Genomic DNA, 20,633 nt, shown 5'->3' on the forward strand with positions numbered 1-20,633 from the left:
AAACTACAACCTGACACACAAGTCACACCAGTAATTGTTTTCCCAGTTGATTTCCTTGTCTGTGTTGTTTGACTCCTTCAAAGAAAAGATCTTTGTAAGAGGCCAAACCCCTCACACTCTGTTGTGCATGCCACCATCTTTTATAGAGCAGTCGTGCCAGTATTACACACATTACAGAAAGCACAATGTAAAAATATTTCCCTAACTGATTTGCTTTCCTCTTTCATTGCTTGAAAATGAAGTCTCTCACAAAGGTCCACTGACAATCATCTACCATATTAAAAACTAAACACAATTTTGCCATTTTTCCCCTAACACCTCACCTTTATGGAGGACAATGTGATCAATCATATTGCTCTTGTATTTGGTATGGTAGAGGCAGAGTGGGCAACGTAGATCTTTGGGGCCTTCTTCAGGAGCAGCAGTATGACCAGCTTCCACATGCATCGTGAATGTGGATCTGAATGAGAGACACACATAATGCACATGAAAACAGATTCTGCAGCCTTCTCACTCTAAATCGCATCTATGAAACACAGTATAATAGAAATAGACAAAGCAAGAGGCTCAAGTTTTTATCATGAAGTCAAGAATCCATTTAAATGAAAAGTCAAGTCTACCTTGAAGCTGTCACTTCCCTTGAGCTGAAGGGGAGACTGAGATGACCGACCCCTGGCAGCAACATGCAGTGGTCACCCCAGGCGGTCCATAACAAGCCTATCTATATTTAATTACATTATTTTCAATTAAGGCCGTCCATATTTGTAGGCCATTAGGAGAATGTTTGAGAAAGTTCAATATGGGGTAAACTTCCCCCATGTAGAAGTTAACACACATGAATTCCGCTTCATTTTAAATCAAATCCAAACTGAAATGCCTTCTGAAGGATCTATAACAAAGTGACAGGTCAAAGCTGCAATGGTGTTACAATTAATAAAGACGATTCTAGGGATGTGGACACATTGGGAGAGGAGTACCAAACGTGGGAGAAGTAGCAAATGAGTGGGCAGGGTAGCGTCTTAGCTGCCATGATAACAAGGAGGCTCTGTCTGATCTCTTCACCATGTAACTCTGTTTCTTCCCTAGAGCAGGAGTCCTCAACTCCAGTCCTGGAGGGCCACAGGTTTTCATTCTCACCCTTTTCTTAATAAGTGACCTGTTTTGGTGCTAATTAACTTCTTTTGAATTAACTTTAATTGACTTGCTCTTGAAGACTCAGACCCCTTGTTTCTTTTTCCTTAATTAGCATCCAAACAATAATGAGATACAAAATGAGCCAAAACATGACCTGCAAACTGTGTCCCCATCATACCATATCTGAAAATAAAGAAAGATAAATGTCTCAGGAATGCTGATCTGCTCAGGTCCCCAAAACATTTTACCAGTGCTCATAGAAAAGAGAAAATCAACAATTTCAGAAATTTCTGCACAATGAGAGCAGCAACAAGCCATGGAATTAAAGAACACGTTTAACTATCAACAGGACTCAACGCCTAATTAAGCAACTGGTTGAGGTGAAATTGGTTGGAGTTTGAGGCCCTGACTTAGTTGGCCTTCTGTTGGCTCACTCACTTCACATTTCATTTCTGTTTGGGTGCCATTTAAGGAAAGAAATGAAGAAATTCAGAGGAACGATGTAGACATTCAGGGGAAAAAAATTGTAAAAAAAAACAAGTCAATTGAAATGAATTCAAAAGAAGTTAATTAGCAGCAAAAACAGGTCACTAATTAAGAAAAGGGTTAGAATGAAAACCTGCAGCCATTGTGGTCCTCCAGGACTGGAGTTGGGGACCCCTGCCCTAGAGTACCACTCTACTTATTCTTTGCCCTGACAGCCTATGGAGACAGTCCTCTCATGAAGTCCACCTCAGGTGGTCTGAAATCATCAGGTTTGAGTTGAATCAGGAACAAAAAAAAAAATGATTCCAAGACAGTCATTTGTCTTCAGCCAATCAGATCTAAGGTTAACTTCTGACATCATAAATCAGGGGTGGTAAAAAAGTCACATATGATACAAGCCAAAGGTGGCCAATGCTATACAGTGGCAAACGATGTGAAAAATGTCCATGGAAAAGAGGAAAAAAAATCGTATAGTTTACATGTCAGTTATCCAGTCGTGGGCAGAGAATGTGTAAAACGCATGCATTTTTTGCTAAAATATCGTTATATAGATTCTTTCTGAAAAATCAATGCACAACAGTAAACTGAAGTCACATGGGATTGTCTTTTTGAATTGAAGATCCACCTCTTCTTCTCATTCATTGGAGTCTTATCTTCAATTCAAAAATAATTTTTAGCTTCTTGCATCAATTTCTCCTCTTTATCATCTCTCGAAAAGGTTTATTTTAGTTGAAATTGGGATGTGTAGGGCAATGTGACATCAGCACAGTGCTTCTTTTTCTCTCTATGCTTACTTCTTGTCTCAGTTATCCATATACATTGTCAGGTGGGGTGTCGGCGATTGAAGGAATTTTCTTTTTCTACCTTATCATGTACGAGAATTTCCTAATTTGTTTGTGCCCCCCTCTTGTTTTCCTCTTTTTAAAAATCAAAAAAAAAAAAGTTTAGCCTACTCATTATTAAACAAATAAAGAACATCAAGGGTTCAAAACCAATTTAGCAAATACTGGTGATCACAGTTAGAAATAATGACCGTCTTACCTGTAGCAAGTGAAGAAGGAGCAGTCTTTGCACTTAAATAACTTCTTTCCTCCATGTCTGTCCCGGTAGTGACGGCGGAGACTCTGTATGTAGCCAGAACTGAACTCACAAAACTCGCAGGTCAAGAGGCTCTCTGGCCTGCCTTCTGGGATAGTGCTGGTCAGAGGAGTGGGGCTGGCACTTGCATTGTTGCGCGCTGCCAACTGGTAGTGATTGAGCTGCTGTTGTACGTCTACGGGCTCAGAATAGGAGGAATCTAAAGACAGACAAAGAAGAACAGCCCATCAGAAAGGATCAAAGCCGTTTGCTAGGCACCCAATCACATTCATCTGAAATAACCAATGAAAATTTCTCAAAAATTGTGTTTTTCTTATAGAAGTGTGCTATCTGAACAATAAATGCCATATATAGTATACTGTATTTTATATTTTGCTTTCATATTTATTATCTCCTGTTTTGTATTTTACATTAACCATGTCAATGCTTACCATGCTTCAAGTAAATGGAAGTATGATGTATAAAAATGAATCGAATGTTTAATGCTTCAATTGCTTGACTCAAACTTGAATGTATTTTAACGAAATCTGTATAAATATCTACTCATTTGGGCTTGTAAATGGATGTGTGTGAAATAAGAATGAATTGAAGTAAATTTCTGGATGTTTCCAGCAAAAGAAATACATTACCTAGGATCTGTTCACTAAGAAATAGCAAAATAATTTAGCAAATTCATGATTATAATGGATCACATGGACATAGAATGATTATATTCTTCAGGGATCTGCAATCTTTACTACTCTAAACTTTTTTCTGCTGTCTTTTCCAGTTCCTCTGTGGTGGCATTTGGCACCGTCACCACCACCTGATCAAGGCACCATGCTTTACCACCAGCTGGGATGGTAGAACAAAGACGGGCAACCCCAGTTGTCCATGAGACCGACTTCATCATGAAGCCTGAAAACAAAGAGGAATGAAATAAAAATATTTATGTTAGGTAGAATGTCCAGTGGGGGCTGGGTGGTCATTTGGCCTTGGAACCCCTGCAGATTTTGTTTTTTTTTTCCCTCCAGCCTTACTAGAGTTATTTTTGTTTTTTATGTCCTCTCGGCCATCTGACCTTATCACCGGACTTGTATATATGAGTATATAAGGACGCTACTCTTCTACTTGATATTTATCCGTTTTTAAGATTGTTAACATGATGAAGGGTACGATGTTTTCACCATACAAAAGCAATAAAAAAGAAAATAATGATTGTAAATCTGGGTTTTCCAAAATGTAACTGGAATGTAGGAAGCATTTCTGTATGATACATGGAGATAATTGAATGCTTTTTCATGTTACGATATTCATCGTTTTGATGACACTTGCTCTGGTTATTCAAATTGTAATTTACTAATGAACATGATAGTGGATCAGACTCTGAGGGATGTAGCCTTTCCGCATTTAGGGTCGTTTGCCCCTGTATCTGCTCTTCATATCGTTAATTGTAACCATCAGGATACAGCTAGGGGCGGCACGGTGACGCAGTGGGTAGCGCTGCTGCCTCACAGTAAGGAGACCTGGGTTCGCTTCCTAGGGTCCTCCCTGCGTGGAGTTTGCTTGTTCTCCCCGTGTCTGCGTGGGTTTTCTCCCACAGTCCAAAGACTGTATTGGCGATCCTAAATTGTCCCTAGTGTGTGCTTGGTGTGTGTGTCCCCGGCAGTGGGCTGGCACCCTGCCCGGGGTTTGTTTCCTGACTTGCGCCCTATGTTGGCTGGGACTGGCTCCAGCAAACCCCCGTGACCCTGTAGTTAGGATATAGAAGGTGGGATAATGGATGGGGCGGCACGGTGGCGCAGTGGGTAGCGCTGCTGCCTTGCAGTTGGGTGATCTGGGGACCTGGGTTCGCTTCCCGGGTCCTCCCTGCGTGGAGTTTGCATGTTCTCCCCGTGTCTGCGTGGGTTTCCTCCGGGCGCTCCGGTTTCCTCCCACAGTCCAAAGACATGCAGGTTAGGTGGATTGGCGATTCTAAATTGGCCCTAGTGTGTGCTTGGCGTGTGGGTGTGTTTGTGTGTGTCCTGCGGTGGGTTGGCACCCTGCCCAGGATTGTTTCCTGCCTTGTGCCCTGTGTTGGCTGGGATTAGCTTCAGCAGACCCCCGTGACCCTGTGTTCGGATTCAGCGGGTTGGAGAATGGGTGGGTGGATGGATAATGGATGGATGGATGGAGGATACCAGCTAAGGTAGCAGGAAAGTGCAATCAAAGGAAAATAACAAAAGACGGTAACACGCTAGGAGAATTAATTCCAATATTTCTAAATTTATTAAAAATGTAAATTTCACACTACTGCATTACTGAACAAGAAGAAAAATCACCATAAGATCAATTAAAGGTACAACATCCCACTGAACATGAGGCTGGGTGCAACAAAAACCTGCAGCCACAATAGGATTCCGGGGAGTGAACTTTCTAATCATTTCACAAGGCAGTGAAGATAATCTCAGAGCTTTTAATGGGGTAAATGTTTGGACTTTAATGCATTTGTTGGAAGGAAGGATCCGATTGTCCTTAATGTTGTTGCATCGACATCATCTCCATTTCAGCAGCGCTCCTATTCCCTGTGACAATTCTGTGTTCATGTGCTGTCAGACAGATGGGATTCACATGAATGGCCTAGAGAAAAGCCAAGCAAAATGACACCTTTTATTGGCTAACTAGAAAGATTACAATATGCAAGCTTTCGAGGCAACTCAGGCCCCTTCTTCAGGCAAGATGTAATCAGGGGCCTGAAGAAGGGGCCTGAGTTGCCTCGAAAGCTTGCATATTGTAATCTTTCTAGTTAGCCAATAAAAGGTGTCATTTTGCTTGGCTTTTCTCTACATTCATAATGGCTAACACGGTACAGCACCCTAGTACTACATGAATGGCCTACAAACTCGGAATAACGAGTTAGACAATTTGGAGAGAACAAAGCTACCGAATTCTCCAGTTTGTATCGTTAATGCTGAACTTTCGTCTCAGTCAATTGTATAAAAGAAAAAAAAACCTGATCGGCAATTTTTGTGGTTGAAATGCAAGTTATACGCATTCACTATATATATTTTGCTCTGTATTTTCACAGAAATATGCAGTTTACCTTAAATTAATTGTTTTTCAGGCCAATTAACAAATCATCTTTGATCTCAAGTCTCTCCGATTAGTTGGACCGAAAATGAACCGAAGTAAAAGGTGAAACGCCACAACTCAGTACTCCAAATACTCAAAAGAGCTGGTGAATGCAACATTAATGCTGAAGTAATGGGATTGAGGGAAAAAACCCATCCCGACATTTATGCAGAGCAAGATGAGCACAGGTACAAAGGTGGTAACAGAAAATACTTGCCATCTGACTCTTGGATTTCCAACGTCTGTCCAATTAACTGTTGTAGCCTTTGGGGTCTGAAGGCAGACTGAGCAGCAGCACGCAGTTTAGAAAGGGTCAGCGCCTCTCCATGGATCTTCAAGGAGTGTTCTTTCAGCTGGCTTATCGTCATGGAGGAGAAGGAACAGGACGAGCACTTGTAAGTGTGTTCACCTGCTACAATAGCAATAAGGATGGTTACACGTTTTCCAGGGACACAAAGAATGGCAGCCATCAATCCTCCACACCCAAAGGCATTCACCTCCCATGACAGCTTGATAAACATTACGCAACAAGTCAGAGTTTTTACAATATGTAATATTATCTCAGAAATTCTGCCCACTAGCTTCCAAATGAGTGTTTTAAGCTCCAGATGCTAGGCCCTAATGTCAGTAATTAGGTTTTTAAACCTTTACACACTGAATACCCAGCTCTAAAGCATATTAGATGTTAGACAATAATACATTTACTAATGATGATGACAGATATATGAAAATAAAATGCAAACTACTTCACTTTCAAAGTCAAAAAAGATTAATTTCTCTGCGTGACAAGAGTCTTACCTGCATGAGCTTTATGGAAGTGGCTCTTGAGTCGGCTCATGTAGGCAGACTTGAAGGGGCAAAGCTTGCAGCGGAATGGCTTGTGGTGGCCATGGTGAGTCTGCATATGGCGGTCCAAGCTAAAGCACAACATTGGAGAAAACGAGATGTCAAAGGAGCAGAATGACAAAACCCACCATCAATCAGAGAGCAACTGTGGAGCTCCCTAAGCTTGTAGCAGGCAGGCCAAACTTGTTAATTATAGCGTCACAAACATGGGGGCAACTTCCTGATGTGTGGTTAGTACAGTAAAAATAAATAAATATATATATATATATATATATGTTGTCAGATGCATGCAGCCCATGGCAGGAACTCTAAGAAGTGGTTGCTGCAAGAAGCAGGCTGCACAGCACCAGCAAATGACAGCGTGTGGGCAGATTTTATAAAGCAACCAGGTGAACTGGAGAAACCACAGAAACACAGCACCCATCAAGTATAAATAGGATATAATATAAAAACAGATGCATAAATAAAACATTGTATTTAATAACCATTATAGCTGATTATAACACCTAAGGAGTATTAATAAAGACTTGACAGGCCCCTAAGATCCATAATAGGGCACAGAGTTGAATTTGAGAGATTAATTTGAAAAAAAACAAAAACCACACACAAGCTCTGTTGACCTTTAAGACTAATGGGGTTAATATACTAGAGGTAACAAGAGCGTAACTACTGGCCATGCTTACTTGTGCCTGAATGCTGACACAAACTGGCAGTACTGGCAGCTGTACTTGTCTTCTCTGGTGAACATGGCAAGTGCAGAATGACTCCTCTCATGGGACCGCAGGCCCTGCATGGACATGAAGACACGGTCACACTGTGGGCAGGCGTGTCCACCGAAGGAACTGTCCTTCAGCTCCCCGCAGTCTTCCATTTCTCCTTCAGCTTCATCCATCTCCCCTGTTGCTGTCACTGTAACTGCACCATTGCTGGTCCCTGTGGATTCTAGTCCCACAGCGCTTTGCCTATCTGTTGCATCTTCTGAGTGTTCACCATGAACTACCACATGCTCCGATGAAGAAACTGGTGTATCACTCACTTCATGCTATTTAAAAGAAATAAATTTCAATTCAGTACAATTTCACTTTTTCCAACAATAAAAACAAGGAAAAATTTACATCATTTAAAAATGAGATCATCTTTTACTGCCCATGCACCTCCATGAATGCAAAATAAATAATGTTGGGGGCAGTCTAATACAAAAATGATTTACATGGTTATAGTCTCCCAATTTATATAGAGGACAGAAAGATATGGAAGAAGATGATCCGCTGTGGCAACCCCTAACGGAAGCAGCCGAAAGAAGCATCTTTCAGCAGGACAACGACCCTAAGCACACAGCCAAGATATTAAAGGAGTGGCTTCAGGACAACTCTATGAATGTCCTTGAGTGGCCCAGCCAGAGCCCAGACTTGAATCCGATTGAACATCTCTGGAGAGATCTTAAAATGGCTGTGCACCGACGCTTCCCATCCAACCTGATGGAGCTTGAGAGGTGCTGCAAAAAGGAATGGGAGAAACTGGCCAAGGATAGGTGTGCCAAGCTTGTGGCATCATATTCAAACAGACTTGAGGCTGGAATTGCTGCCAAAGGTGCATTGACAAAGTATTGAGCAAAGGCTGTGAATACTTATGTACATAGGATTTCTCAGTTTTTTTATTTTTAATAAATTTGCAAAAACCTCAAGTAAACTTTTTTCATGTTGTCATTATGGGGTGTTGTGTGTAGAATTCTGAGGAAAAAAATGAATTTAATCCATTTTGGAATAAGGCTGTAACATAACAAAATGTGGCAAAAGTGAGGCGTTGTGAATAATTTCCGGATGCACTGTATATATATATACACACACACACACACACGCACGCACATATATAGACACACACACATTTGCTTTAAAAACAATTCAGAACCCTTCACTTTTTTCACATTTAGCTATATTGCAGCCTTGAGCTAAAATCATTTCAATAATTTTTTTCTCTCATCAAACAATACTCAATATTCTAGGAATGGCAAAGCAAAAACTGAGTTTTAGGAATTTTTGCAGTTATAAAAAAAAAAAAAAGACGTAAAAGACGTATCTCATTGAAAGTACACTGACCTTTCGCTATGACTATTAAAATTTGCCCTAATTAATTGTCACTGAGATGTTTCTACACTGGAGGTCAATTCAGTTAACTGGACTATTAAAAAGGCGCACACCTGTCTATAGAAGGTCCAGCAGGTGACAATGACCAACCCATGAGGTCATAGGTATTGCCTGCAGAGCTTAGAGAAAGGATTGTGCTGAGGCACAGACCTTCGTAAGGCTACAAAGGCAGGATTTGTGCAGTATTGAAAGTTTTCAAAACCCAGCAACTTCTGTCATTCTTAAATGGAAGGAGATTGGAACACAAGAGCTGGCGTTCCAGCCACACTGAGCAATCATGGCAGAAGGGCCTCGGTAACCGAGGTGACCAAGAACTGATGGTTAATCTGGATGAGCTCCAGAGAACCTGTGTGGAGATGGGAGTAACTTCATGAAGGACAACCATCACTGCAACACTCCTCTGATTTGTACTTTACAAGGGGGCTCCGCCCCCTGCTCGCTTCGCTCGCCAACCCCCGGGTTGGGTAACCCGAAATACATTGATGTATGTATGAGATATATTGGAGTGTAAAGGTGTAGATGACGAACAAAGGAAGTAAAGAACCCATAGCATGGCACATTAGAAAGATCTATTGGAATATTTCTTTATACACAACATTTGTAGTAAAATCGTTGATAGATTGCGTCATCTGGATCTAACACGTAGATCTGTGCATATTTGCGTTCGTGATTTGGCTCAGGGTGCACTGTTCCAATCCGATGTAATATTTGTCCACATATGCGAAAGCAGTATGGGCCATTGCCAGCTGGTGACCTGATATTTACCCCGGTAGATGCAAAAGCAAATGAACTATTGTAGGATCTAATGCAGTCCATAAAGTTTTTACTTTCGGGTACATTGTTAGTTAGAAACATCCGTAGATATTCAGGATATTCATCTAAAGGAGGCAGTCTAACCTGACCCCTTTGAGAACAATGTGTAAACTCATTAGTTGTATTGCCAGTTGTTTCTTCAGGGAAGTTAAGTGAATGACAATGACAGCAAATGATATTCATTAATCCTAATTAATGTTCATTAATAGTGGACACATTACAGAATGCGTTGTCAGCTAATTGGTGGAATTGTTTAGCGGCTGTTTGTCGTTCCTTTCTTTGCCGTTTATCTATTGCCTCTGCCGTTTGAGAGGCGCGTTGTAGGCGCCTGTGTTCATTAATTGTATTTAGGCAGGCTCGTTTCTGTATGTCCGTTAGTTGAAAAGTTTCATTTTGGAGCCGGAGCCGTGACCATGACTCCATTAGTTATCCGTTGTCTACCATTAGTAATATGGATAATTGCACTTACTGTTAATACGGAGCGTTTTCTGTGGTTGTACTGTTGTTAATGCATCACTGTAATGTGATTCACATATGCTATATGGTTTGGACGTGTGAGGATGCCGTACGTTTAATACGGAGAGTACGTTTATTCTCATTACCCGGACCATGCTGTGTAGTGTGGACGTTTAGTTCAGAAGCGCGTTGTAGGCGCCTGCGCCTTTCGTACTATCTTTGTGGACCTTTGCGGTCTCCGTAGTGTCTTCCATTTGACTCTGGGGTGCAGTGCAGAATCCTCTTTTCTGTGTGGCTGTGTCGTTAGTCGGTAGCTATCGGGGAGTTGTTGCTTCATGTCTTATTTACGTTAGTTGAGCTCTTTCGTTTTTGAGCCGTGACTCCTTCGTTCGCGGTGGATCAGACTTCGCTTGCGGTTTATGAGACGCGCGCTGTAGGCGCCTGCGCACTATGTCTCCTGGTCCCATCGCCGTGTACCTGCGTCCGTGCCTTCCATTCGGCCAAGCCGAAGCCTCTCCGGTTGTAGTTTTCAAAAAGGACACCTAATGGACTCTCATACTATGAGAAACAAGTTTCTCTGTTTTAATTAAGCAAAGACTGGCACTATGTCTGAACGAATCCAGGCACCACTCCAGACCTGTGCAATTTCATCTCAACGTTGATGGATGTTGGTGGCAGCATCAGGCTGTGAGGCTGTTATTCAGTGGCAGAGACTGAGAGACTTGACAGGGTTGAAAAAGAGCTAAATGGAGCAAGGTACTGAGATATTCTTAATGAAAACCTGATCCAGAGTGATTTGGACCTCAGACTGGCCCGATGGTTCACTTTCCAAAAGCAAAGACAACACAGGAGGGGCTTAGAGTCAACTCTGAATGTTCTTGAAAGTCCCTACCAGACCATAGACTTGAACCAAATTGAACATCTCTAAAGAGACCTCAAAATAGCTGTCCTACGATGTTCTCCTTCCAACCTGACAGAGCTCAAGAGGATCTGCAGAGAAGAATGGCAGAAAATCACCAAATCCAGGTGTGTGAAGGATGTCAGATCAGACTCGAGAACTCAGGACTCTAATTGTTGCCAAAGGTGTTTCAACTGAGTACTAAGTAAGTGTCTGAATACTTGTGCCAATGTCATATTTCAGTATTGTTATTTTTAATACCTTTGCAAAAACTTTTAAAATCTTGTTTTCACTTTGTCATTCTGGGGTAATATGTGGGGGAAACATGAATTTAAATGATTTTAGCACAAGGCTAAAACATAACAAATTGTGTAAAAAGTGAAGGGGTCAGAATATTTTCTGAATCCACCATCTGTTTGTGTGTATAAATATATAAATATAAGCAATCTAGATGATATGTATATTATACATATAATTGGTGAAATTTGCCAAATTATTTTCCCAGAGAATATGCTGGGTTTGCTGGTGATCTTGTTTGCTGAATATTTTCATAGACATTCACCCTGTGGCTGGCTTAGGCAAACGCTTTTTTGCCCACATTATGCTTTGCGAGCCCGGTGTGATGGCAGCATGTACAGAACTTTCATGCAAGTGTACTGTAGGAATGTTGTGGAGCCACTTCGGGCATAAGTGAAGTCACCACCAACTTGCAGTATTTCTCACCAAAATGAGAAGATTATGAGTACTGCCACTGGACATACAATACTGATCCTTGTGGGCTGGACAGTGCCGCATGGCAAATTTGCATGCATAATTAGCCATGTGTCAGGCTACAATCTCAAAACAAGCTTTAAAGGAACTCTTGCCTTCCCCTTCTCTGAGAAAGAACAAATATGCGACCCAGTGAAATAATAATAACCAAAGATTTATTACTGTTTACAAGGCATTTCTATCTTCTTCATGGAAGAAAAAAGTGCAAATCATCTGCACAAGAGATGGGAAACAAAAAAGACATATAGCTGCATCTGGAATGAGCCAGACTCATACTGCTGCTTTGTTGCATGGCTAAAGTTTGCCCCACAATTGGAACTCTGTGAGCAAAATGACATTTTGTTTTTCCTTAGTTTTAGTTTGTGGCCATTTGCTGTACTGTGTTTGTGGTTATCATTCTGCTTAAATCCTTTGTTGTTTGGGACACAGTGGCTAGCACCGCTGTCTCATACCTTTTATCACATTTTTGGCCACAATAATGAGGCCAACATAATTGACAGATGCTTTCCTAGCCCTCCGAGACACTGAAAACACCATTACAAATTACTCCAAACTAGTTCAATTCCTCCTTTCCCATTGACTTTAATGCATTTTGCTGATTGTTTTCACCAACATTTCCATGTAAGCGAACTCCATAGGGTTCAATCATCACTACATGAAATATATGAGATATTCAATAATATCTGGAAAACAGACATTTGGGCAGAATTGTAGACTCGATCCCTGATTGTACTACTCTGCAAGAAAAGATGATCCAAAAAAGTGCAACAAATAAAGAACAATTACAATGCCCCAAGAAAGAGCAACCTACAATTCAAATAATGACATAGGCCTTCAGGCCAAGTGCACACAGAAAGCACAAGGCCTGATTGACCAAGCTGATAACATAGATACAGTCTTGAGATAACTAATACTAAAACAGAAAATTTAAAAACATGCAAGAGCAGCAACAATAATCTCAGCAATTAAGAAATTCAGCTAAGAGGCAAGTCATTGAAAAGCGTGGACTGGTTCATGTACTTAGGAGCACACTTTACAAGTGATTAGTAGAAAAAACAAGATAGGGCAGAGTAAAAGAAATAATGTGAATACTAAATTCTATAAGTTGTGAGATATGGCCGGCCGTTCATCCCGGCCAATACCCCCAGGTGGAGCCCTCCCTGCAGCATGGAGGTGCCCTGAATGCCAGCAGGGAATTATGGACATTGGAGTTTTCCTTTACAACCCTGCTGGATACCACGGGGGGCCGTTAGATGGCGCTGCAGGGAGGAGCAGTGACTATTTTCCCTACACCCCGGAAGTACGTCCCACTCACATGGACAGAAGGAATGACGTGCTTCCGGGATGAAAAAAGAAGAGTTTTGATCTGACCCGGAAGTGCTAAGAAGTCACATGGACTGAGGGTTCGGAAACACTTCCGGGTCAGGGAATATAAAAAGACTATGGGAAATCCCAGACGATGAGCTGAGTTGGGAGGCAGGGTGGCTAAGCGTCTGGGAGAGTGGAGGATTACTGTATTGGTTATTGTTATTGATTGTTTATTGAAGTATAGTGGAGGTGGAGGTGCATTGTGCTCTGTGTTATTATAATAAACCATTATTTGGACTTTTACCTGGTGTCTGGCGTGGTGTCCGAGGGTTCAAGGGAGCGAGAGCGACCTTATCTGTCACAATGTACTACATGCTACATGTACCGATTGCCTTGTACGGCTGTCGAGACACTCGCAGAAAAGGTAAACGACAAGCTAATTGCGTTTAAAATGACTGCACTATGACGTATAGCAGTGGTTCTCAACCTGTGGGGTGTGAAGTAACAAAAAAAGGGGGTGCGAATGTTGCCATATGTGGCGGAATTTCGCTATTAGTAGGGAAATTTTAAACTTGTAGCGGTGTATCGGCAGCAAAAAAATATAGGAATAAATTTTATTAGGGTTTCAAAAAAAACGTTACGGGGGCGCCATTAAAACTGTTATGAAAACTCGGGTCCCAAATACTTAAAGGTTGAGAAACGCTGATGTATAGAGAAAGTGTGCAATAAAGAGATCAGAGAGTGCCTGGGAGTGAAGACAACACTGACAGACATCGATTGACATGACAAAAGAGACACATATTGAGGATATGTGACCAACGCATTACAAAGAGGGTCTTACAAAGTAGGTTGGATGGTTGTAAACCACAAGGCTGTTCGAAAGCTAAGTAGATAAATACCGTATTAAAAAATCGATCTTAATTTTAGTATAGTAGGCAGGATAAGATAGATAGATAGATAGATAGATAGATAGATAGATAGATAGATAGATAGATAGATAGATAGATAGATAGATAGATAGATAGATAGATAGATAGATAGATAGATAGATAGATAGATAGATAGATAGATAGAATCACTCTGTCGTCCACTGCAAAGAGAACAATAGTCTAAGAAAGAATGGACTAAATAAATCAGAACAGCAGTTCCATAAGTACATTGGGATATTCTTATTCACTACTTAAAATGCTATGCAGTTTTTAGATGCAGTTTGCAATTTTATCTGGAGTGTTTAAATCGGTATAATGGGGTCTCAGATACATACTTTCTGAAGTAGCTGGAACAGTTTTAACTAGTAATTTTCTAAAATCATTTTTAATGATACTTGCCAAAGGCCCACCATCCAGGTAAGTGAATGGATTAAACCAAGATAAAAGATGAAGTAGCTTCATGGGATTAGAGAGTTGATATCTAGGATGGCATTTAGGGAACCTGACAATTCACAAGACAAACAACTAAATGAAGTAGTTAGTTAACAAGTTATGTTAGGGTTATGAGCTATAAGGAGAGATTGAAGTAGCTGAACTTTTTCAGTTGGAGCAAAATGAAGATAAAGAGGTGACATGACTGAAGTTTTTAAAATTATGAAAGGAATTAGTACAGTGGATCCTAGTCGTTACTTTAAAACACATTCTTCATCAAGAACACAGGAACGTGGTTGGAAAGGTGTTATGAGCAGATTTTGCAGAAATGTTAGAATAAATGACCAAGTAGTGTGGTGAAATGCAGGACTTTAGGGGCCATCAAATCTCGACATGACGTTATTTTGGACAAACTAGGTGAACAGGATGGATGAGCTTATTGGGCTGAATGGCCTGTTCACCTGTGTTACAGTTTCTCTAATGTTCCTTTAGAGAAAAGGATCAGCTTACTTTGACATGGCCGGCTTTGACCTCGCCATACTGAACGTGCTTTCGAAGATGGTTGCATATAGCCCTCAGAGTGGGGTGCACCTCAATGCAAAAGTTACAGCGGTAACCGATAGGAGTTTTTTCAGTTTGGTTGTCAACCTGCAGGTAAAGAAGACAAACACAGAAAATTTTACTTAAATGAGCATTACCTCCTAATAATTATAAAACAACTGGATCTTTTTTAAAAACAGTTACTGTTAAAAAAAATAGATAATTTAAATCTCATAGCAAATTCATCATATTTGTAAAATTTGTGCACTACCTGTGCCATATATAAATATGAGGCTTAAAAAAGCGTATTAAAAAAATAAAATTGCTCCTTCTTTTCCTTTTCTGACTGGCAATAATACTGCAAAAAGTAGATCATCATCATCATATTTTGGCCAATATGAATATTTCTTCCAAAATATAAGCACAAGTAGGGTCTAGATGGGTGTGATTCCTGAAGGTATTGTATGATGGGCATCCCTTTAATTGTAATTTGATGCTAATACACAAAACTCACTTAGTGAATGATGGAAATAAGACTCCCGACACGATTTAACAAAATTAATTCTGAAGGAAGGAACGTCACAGAATTTGTATGAACTTGAATAGGACTTCACAGTGACACACTTTCGATGGCAGAGGATTCTTGCATCTTTCCAGGACATGGAATTGTTCGCTTTAAAAAATTATTCACCACTTAAATGGAAAACTAGTTAGTGACGATTGAACAGGAGCAGCCTGGAGCAGGATAACAGAAACCTGCCTTCCGTAGCAGTTTAATAGCTTGCATGTTGCTATGATCTGTGAACATAATTGTTGTTCTCTCTTCATCTTAAATGAAACGTACTTAACTTGTTCAAACATAAAACCATATAAATTAAAAGCTAGCCTCTTTGTAGAGAAAGGCAAGTAAAAGCATGAAAAAAAAAGGTATGAAATTTTACAGCAAACAGAGACAAAGCCAAACGTGGGAAGGACTTTATACATTGAAAAGAAAAGAAACTTCAACAAAAAGAAAACGTACATTCATTTAGATTAATATTAACATTGGTTTAATTAGTTGCTTTTCAGGAAATTGAGAGTTTGGGAGTCTATTCGATGGAAACAGAATGAAAAACATATAAGGCTGCTACAATCCAACTCAAAAAACAAATCAGTCCAAACAAACTTCATTACAATCATTTTCCATGGGCTTCCTTAGGTTGTTCTTGCTGAAACAATCAGAATTAAAATCTCATATATATTTCTCTTCTGGTTCGTCCTGCTTCTACTTCAAAACCGGTCCCGCCCACATGCAGCCGACATGGCATTTCTCGATTCCTATTCATCCTCTTCCAAACCCTTCCCCACGCTAGCCCGATACAATGGCCCGACATGTCACACCGATGTTGCAGCGATTTTCGTCGGAGAAGATGGCGAACTGCCTGCAGAAAAGGACATTTGCATCTATCCCATAGGCAACTCCTGAAAACAGATTTCCACACTCAATATGAATTATGATCCTATGGTTTACCCACTTTTATTCCCTTATGGAGACATTGGCTGGCACAAAGATTTACATGTTCCTGATAAAAGAACCGGCAAGCGAATAAGGCTTACTCAATGCCAATTTTACGCATACAGATTAGCAATGAGGAATACATTTTGTATTTTGCACTCCAGCAGCAAACTATTCCAACAGTTCGTCGTAGATGCGTATGTTAAAACAGAGGTCGCACGTCTTAACTATCTCAGATTACATCAACATGATCTGTGCGTGGAACAATACAAACGACTATCAGACGCACTGCAATCAAACGCTGAAAATAACAACGTACGTGTAGGCAAAATGATCATATTACCGTCCACATTTCCAGGAAGTCCAAGATACATGCAACAAAACTATCAGGATGCCATGGCCATAGTACATAAATTCAGAAAGCCTGATTTATTTATCACTTTCACATGTAATCCTGCTTGGCCGGAAATTCTACATGCACTGTTGGATACCCAAAGACCAGAGCACAGACCTAATACCAGTCTTCAGCCACGGTCAGTTGTACGTGGCTTTTTCTAGGGTTACATCTTTCGACTCATTATCTGTCTTCACCACCAAAACACCTATGCACAACTGCGTCTTTCAAGAAGTATTTATTTCTTCTTGATTTCCGAATTCCATTTTCAACGTTTTCCGTTCCTATTCTTACACCGCCGTATGCTACGGCGGGAGTTGGCTAGTATATTTAGAATTCACTAAAGTCTTACATGAATCTGATTATATTTACATTTAGTGCACAGTTAGCCATCAAGTTTTGGAGTTCAAGATTTTATCATTCTGTGTGCTGTTTTACATGGGTGTAGCCAAGCTGTTTACAGTGATGAGGTGCTTCACAAGCAAAGGGCGACTGCAAGCCCAAGGCGCATGGTGTCATCTCACTCTTCAACATCTGAATTTTTCAACATAAAGGGGAAACTCAATTAATTAAAACAAATAAATTACAACAGAAAAAGATATTTAAATACGACTTTGATCTAGGCTTTGTTCTGGTTTTTGAATTTGGGCTACATTTTTGCATTGGTGGTTTGGCAAACTTTTGTTTTTCTCCATGCATCAGTGCTAGCTATGAATGACGATTTTGTTGTCTCATTCCTTAAACATAATAGAAGTGTATGCTATTCATAATATTTTACTTTAAACGATGTCAAATCTCTAGACCTGTCCTAGTGTGGCTACGACAATCAATCCAGCAGCTAAGTGGACACCCATAACCAACATGTAAAGGACATTTTAAAGCAAGCCCTTGTTTGTCAAACTAGAAAAGTGTGAATTTTATCTAGATAAGATTTAGTTTCCTGACTGCAATATTACTAGAGTGTGAATATGGACAAGTCTAAAAAGGCTGCAATATATCGCGTAAGAGGATGGTTTTGTCACGCTAAAATTCTCACACCCCTGGTCTCTGAAGCTTGATTTTAGTCTCAATCGACAGTTTATGCAATGACACATAAAACATTGTTTCCTTATTTTCATAATTGTGGTGCGCATTACCTTTTAGGATACGCACGTCTGTGTGCGCCACTGTGGTACTCGCCCCATGTATGGCCGACTGATGACAGCGCTGGTCCAACACAAAGTGGGCTTCAAGTCCCAGGCATGGTTGAAAGAGATGCAACAGTGCGCTGGAAGTCTCAGGATACGCAGAGCCACACGCCATTCCAGCCTCACACATACTTGACACAGGAAGTACAACCAGCCAAACAGAATGCTGCTACGACACAAACCGGAACTCTCAAATACAAGTGCGGCCTAGAGTGGCCGTGATTTAAGCCTTAAGCCTCTCACGCAGCACAGATAGGCAAGGCCACCAGCACTCAACCACATGGCTGACATGTCGGGTATGGTCGAACGATGACACTACAGGTCAGACACAAAACCAACTTCACCAACTGGAGACCCTCATAGGGATCTCGGCGGACTGACCAGGACTGCTTGCTGTCCCGATAGCTGCCTGCATTGCCCACTCTGCTATGCATTCAGGCCACACACTAATCAGAGTAAGAAATGTGCCAACAAGTGCAGATGGTGACCTGCGTTACACAAGAAGGCCGATCCTCTTCGTTGCTCATGAGACCACAATAAAACGGGATAAACCCTCATTTTATCTATAGCTCATGAAGAAGATGTTATTTAGAACGTGCTAGAAACTGACCAAAAGAAAACTATGCTTTTCGCGAGTAAAATTTATTACAAATTTTTATTTTTTTGGTTAGTAGACATTTATTCAAATCCACTGCGGAACAAATCAGTAATAATTTTAGGCTCTGATGCCATGATTTTTTAACAGTTTTTTGCATTAAAGGAATCAACTTGAAATGGCTTTCATAACGTTACCACATAATGCTATTAGTCATGTCCTGTAATTTGGAGTTCTGCACCATACTAAAACCCCCCAGGCCCACCCATACTATAGGTGTATTCCTTGGTTCATACACCCGAGCATTTACAAACAGAGGACAAGTTGCAGAAGAATACAACCTACAACCACAGACAAACGTTATACACCTTCCACAGTTTCACAAAATGCTTCCTCCCGTGTTTCACACAACAACGATGTCGTTACAAAACACAGCACTACTGCCTTTTTCTTTCATTTTTCATCACACTCTTCCAAAGCTTCCATTCCAGTTTATTTGAGGATTGGAGGAATGCGTACACAAATCCTACCAGCTCCTTACCGTTGGTATCCCTTGGAGCCTCTAGAGATAACTTCTCTGTGACATGGTGCCTACGAGTTCAAAGTTCATATTCAACTTTATCATTCTATTGGCAGACTTCACCCCTTTCAAATCCCTTTTATTTGAGGACTGGAGATCCGTCAGTCCCACTAGTTAATGAATAAAAAATGACAGACCTAAAAATAATTTGAATCATACCCTAGCTTAAACATAACACTAGTGGGAGTGAATGTGGGTAAGTGAGCAAATGTGCACTGAGATAAGACCGCTGTCTGGTCCAGGTTTGCTTAATGCCTTTTGCCAATGGATGGATACCTGAATGGGCCTATTTGGCTTAGGCAAAGGGCAGGCCCTCTTGAAAAAATAAACTGGCTTGTCTTTAAAGTCACTCTCTCTAATGGTCATAGACTAATAACTTGGACATAAATGATATTGTTAGCAAATCAGCGAGGAGAAAAGCAACAATAAGATAACAATAAGAACAATAATTATTATTCCTTATGCCAGTTCGAACCCCATTAACACCACTCCGTTAGGCCCCAGAGTAAGGCTCTTAACCTGCAATTGCTTGGTCCTGGGTATGACATTAATCTACGTCCAGCCCAGCAAGAAGGTCCTCCAACTTGCAGGGAAAACTTGGGGGTTGGTGGCAGGATTGGCACTTCCATTGCACGGCTGCACTCAGATCTCACTCCGGGTAGTTTGCCGTGTGGTGGGTGCAGCAACGTACTGTAATCAGCATATGCTCGCAACCTCGCCTCTCCTCTGTCTTACCCTAGATGTATTTTCTCTTGTATTTAGACCAAGTGATATAGTTTGGACTATATATTGGAATCTTAAGCCAAGATAATACTGATGACTATAACATTATTGTTAGCAGATCTACAGAATTGGTCAAGCACACCTCACTACTAAGAAAGTTTATAGCGCAGTTTGGGTATGTCAGCAAATCCAGTGCAACAGTGTTCAAGCAACTTTAGCGAGGACAGTAAACTAATGACTGTGATTTTTGTTATCGATTGTGGGAAGGAAGACATCAGGAGATTTCCCAATTATTGTACAGCGCGTTTAAGTGAAAGGAAGAGTATTTTGGACAAATTTAAATAATTATGCAAATAAAAATAAATATAGTGAAATGTGACACTAAATTAGTAATAACATTATTTGGGAGCATAAATAATTACATATGTCACAAAAAATGTTTTTGTTGCTTGTTTATTTATATACTCGTTTCTTCACTTTTTAATTTTAATGGCCCAGCATGCACCAGGAAATACGCCTTGAGAAATAAAAAACTTTTGTCATTTTAACCCATCTAAGTTGAGAGGGTGGGCTCTAGCAAATACAACTTTTTAAAATCGGTGAATCAACAGTAGCAGGGGCTTAAACCTTCACATTTACAGCAGATACTTAGTCGCTGACTCCCAAGAGGATGTGGAGTTCAGAACGTCTTGAATTCAAGTGACCACTTTGTGC

At 40.6% G+C, this 20,633-nt stretch overlaps 1 protein-coding gene across 1 annotated transcript in view; it reads right to left on the reverse strand.

Moving 5' to 3' along the window:
* znf462 (zinc finger protein 462) overlaps positions 1 to 20,633 on the reverse strand; it is a 176,341-nt gene that overhangs the window by 21,280 nt on the left and 134,428 nt on the right. The window contains exons 4-9 of the mRNA XM_028805058.2: positions 14,916 to 15,053; positions 7,338 to 7,696; positions 6,607 to 6,725; positions 6,026 to 6,220; positions 2,662 to 2,917; positions 324 to 460 (exon numbers count right to left, since the gene is read on the reverse strand). Of these exons, the coding sequence (XP_028660891.1) occupies positions 324 to 460; positions 2,662 to 2,917; positions 6,026 to 6,220; positions 6,607 to 6,725; positions 7,338 to 7,696; positions 14,916 to 15,053 (1,204 nt within the window). The remainder of the gene's footprint in view (positions 1 to 323; positions 461 to 2,661; positions 2,918 to 6,025; positions 6,221 to 6,606; positions 6,726 to 7,337; positions 7,697 to 14,915; positions 15,054 to 20,633) is intronic.

The sequence above is a fragment of the Erpetoichthys calabaricus genome, chromosome 7, assembly GCF_900747795.2.
Source record: "Erpetoichthys calabaricus chromosome 7, fErpCal1.3, whole genome shotgun sequence".
NCBI lineage: Eukaryota > Metazoa > Chordata > Cladistia > Polypteriformes > Polypteridae > Erpetoichthys > Erpetoichthys calabaricus.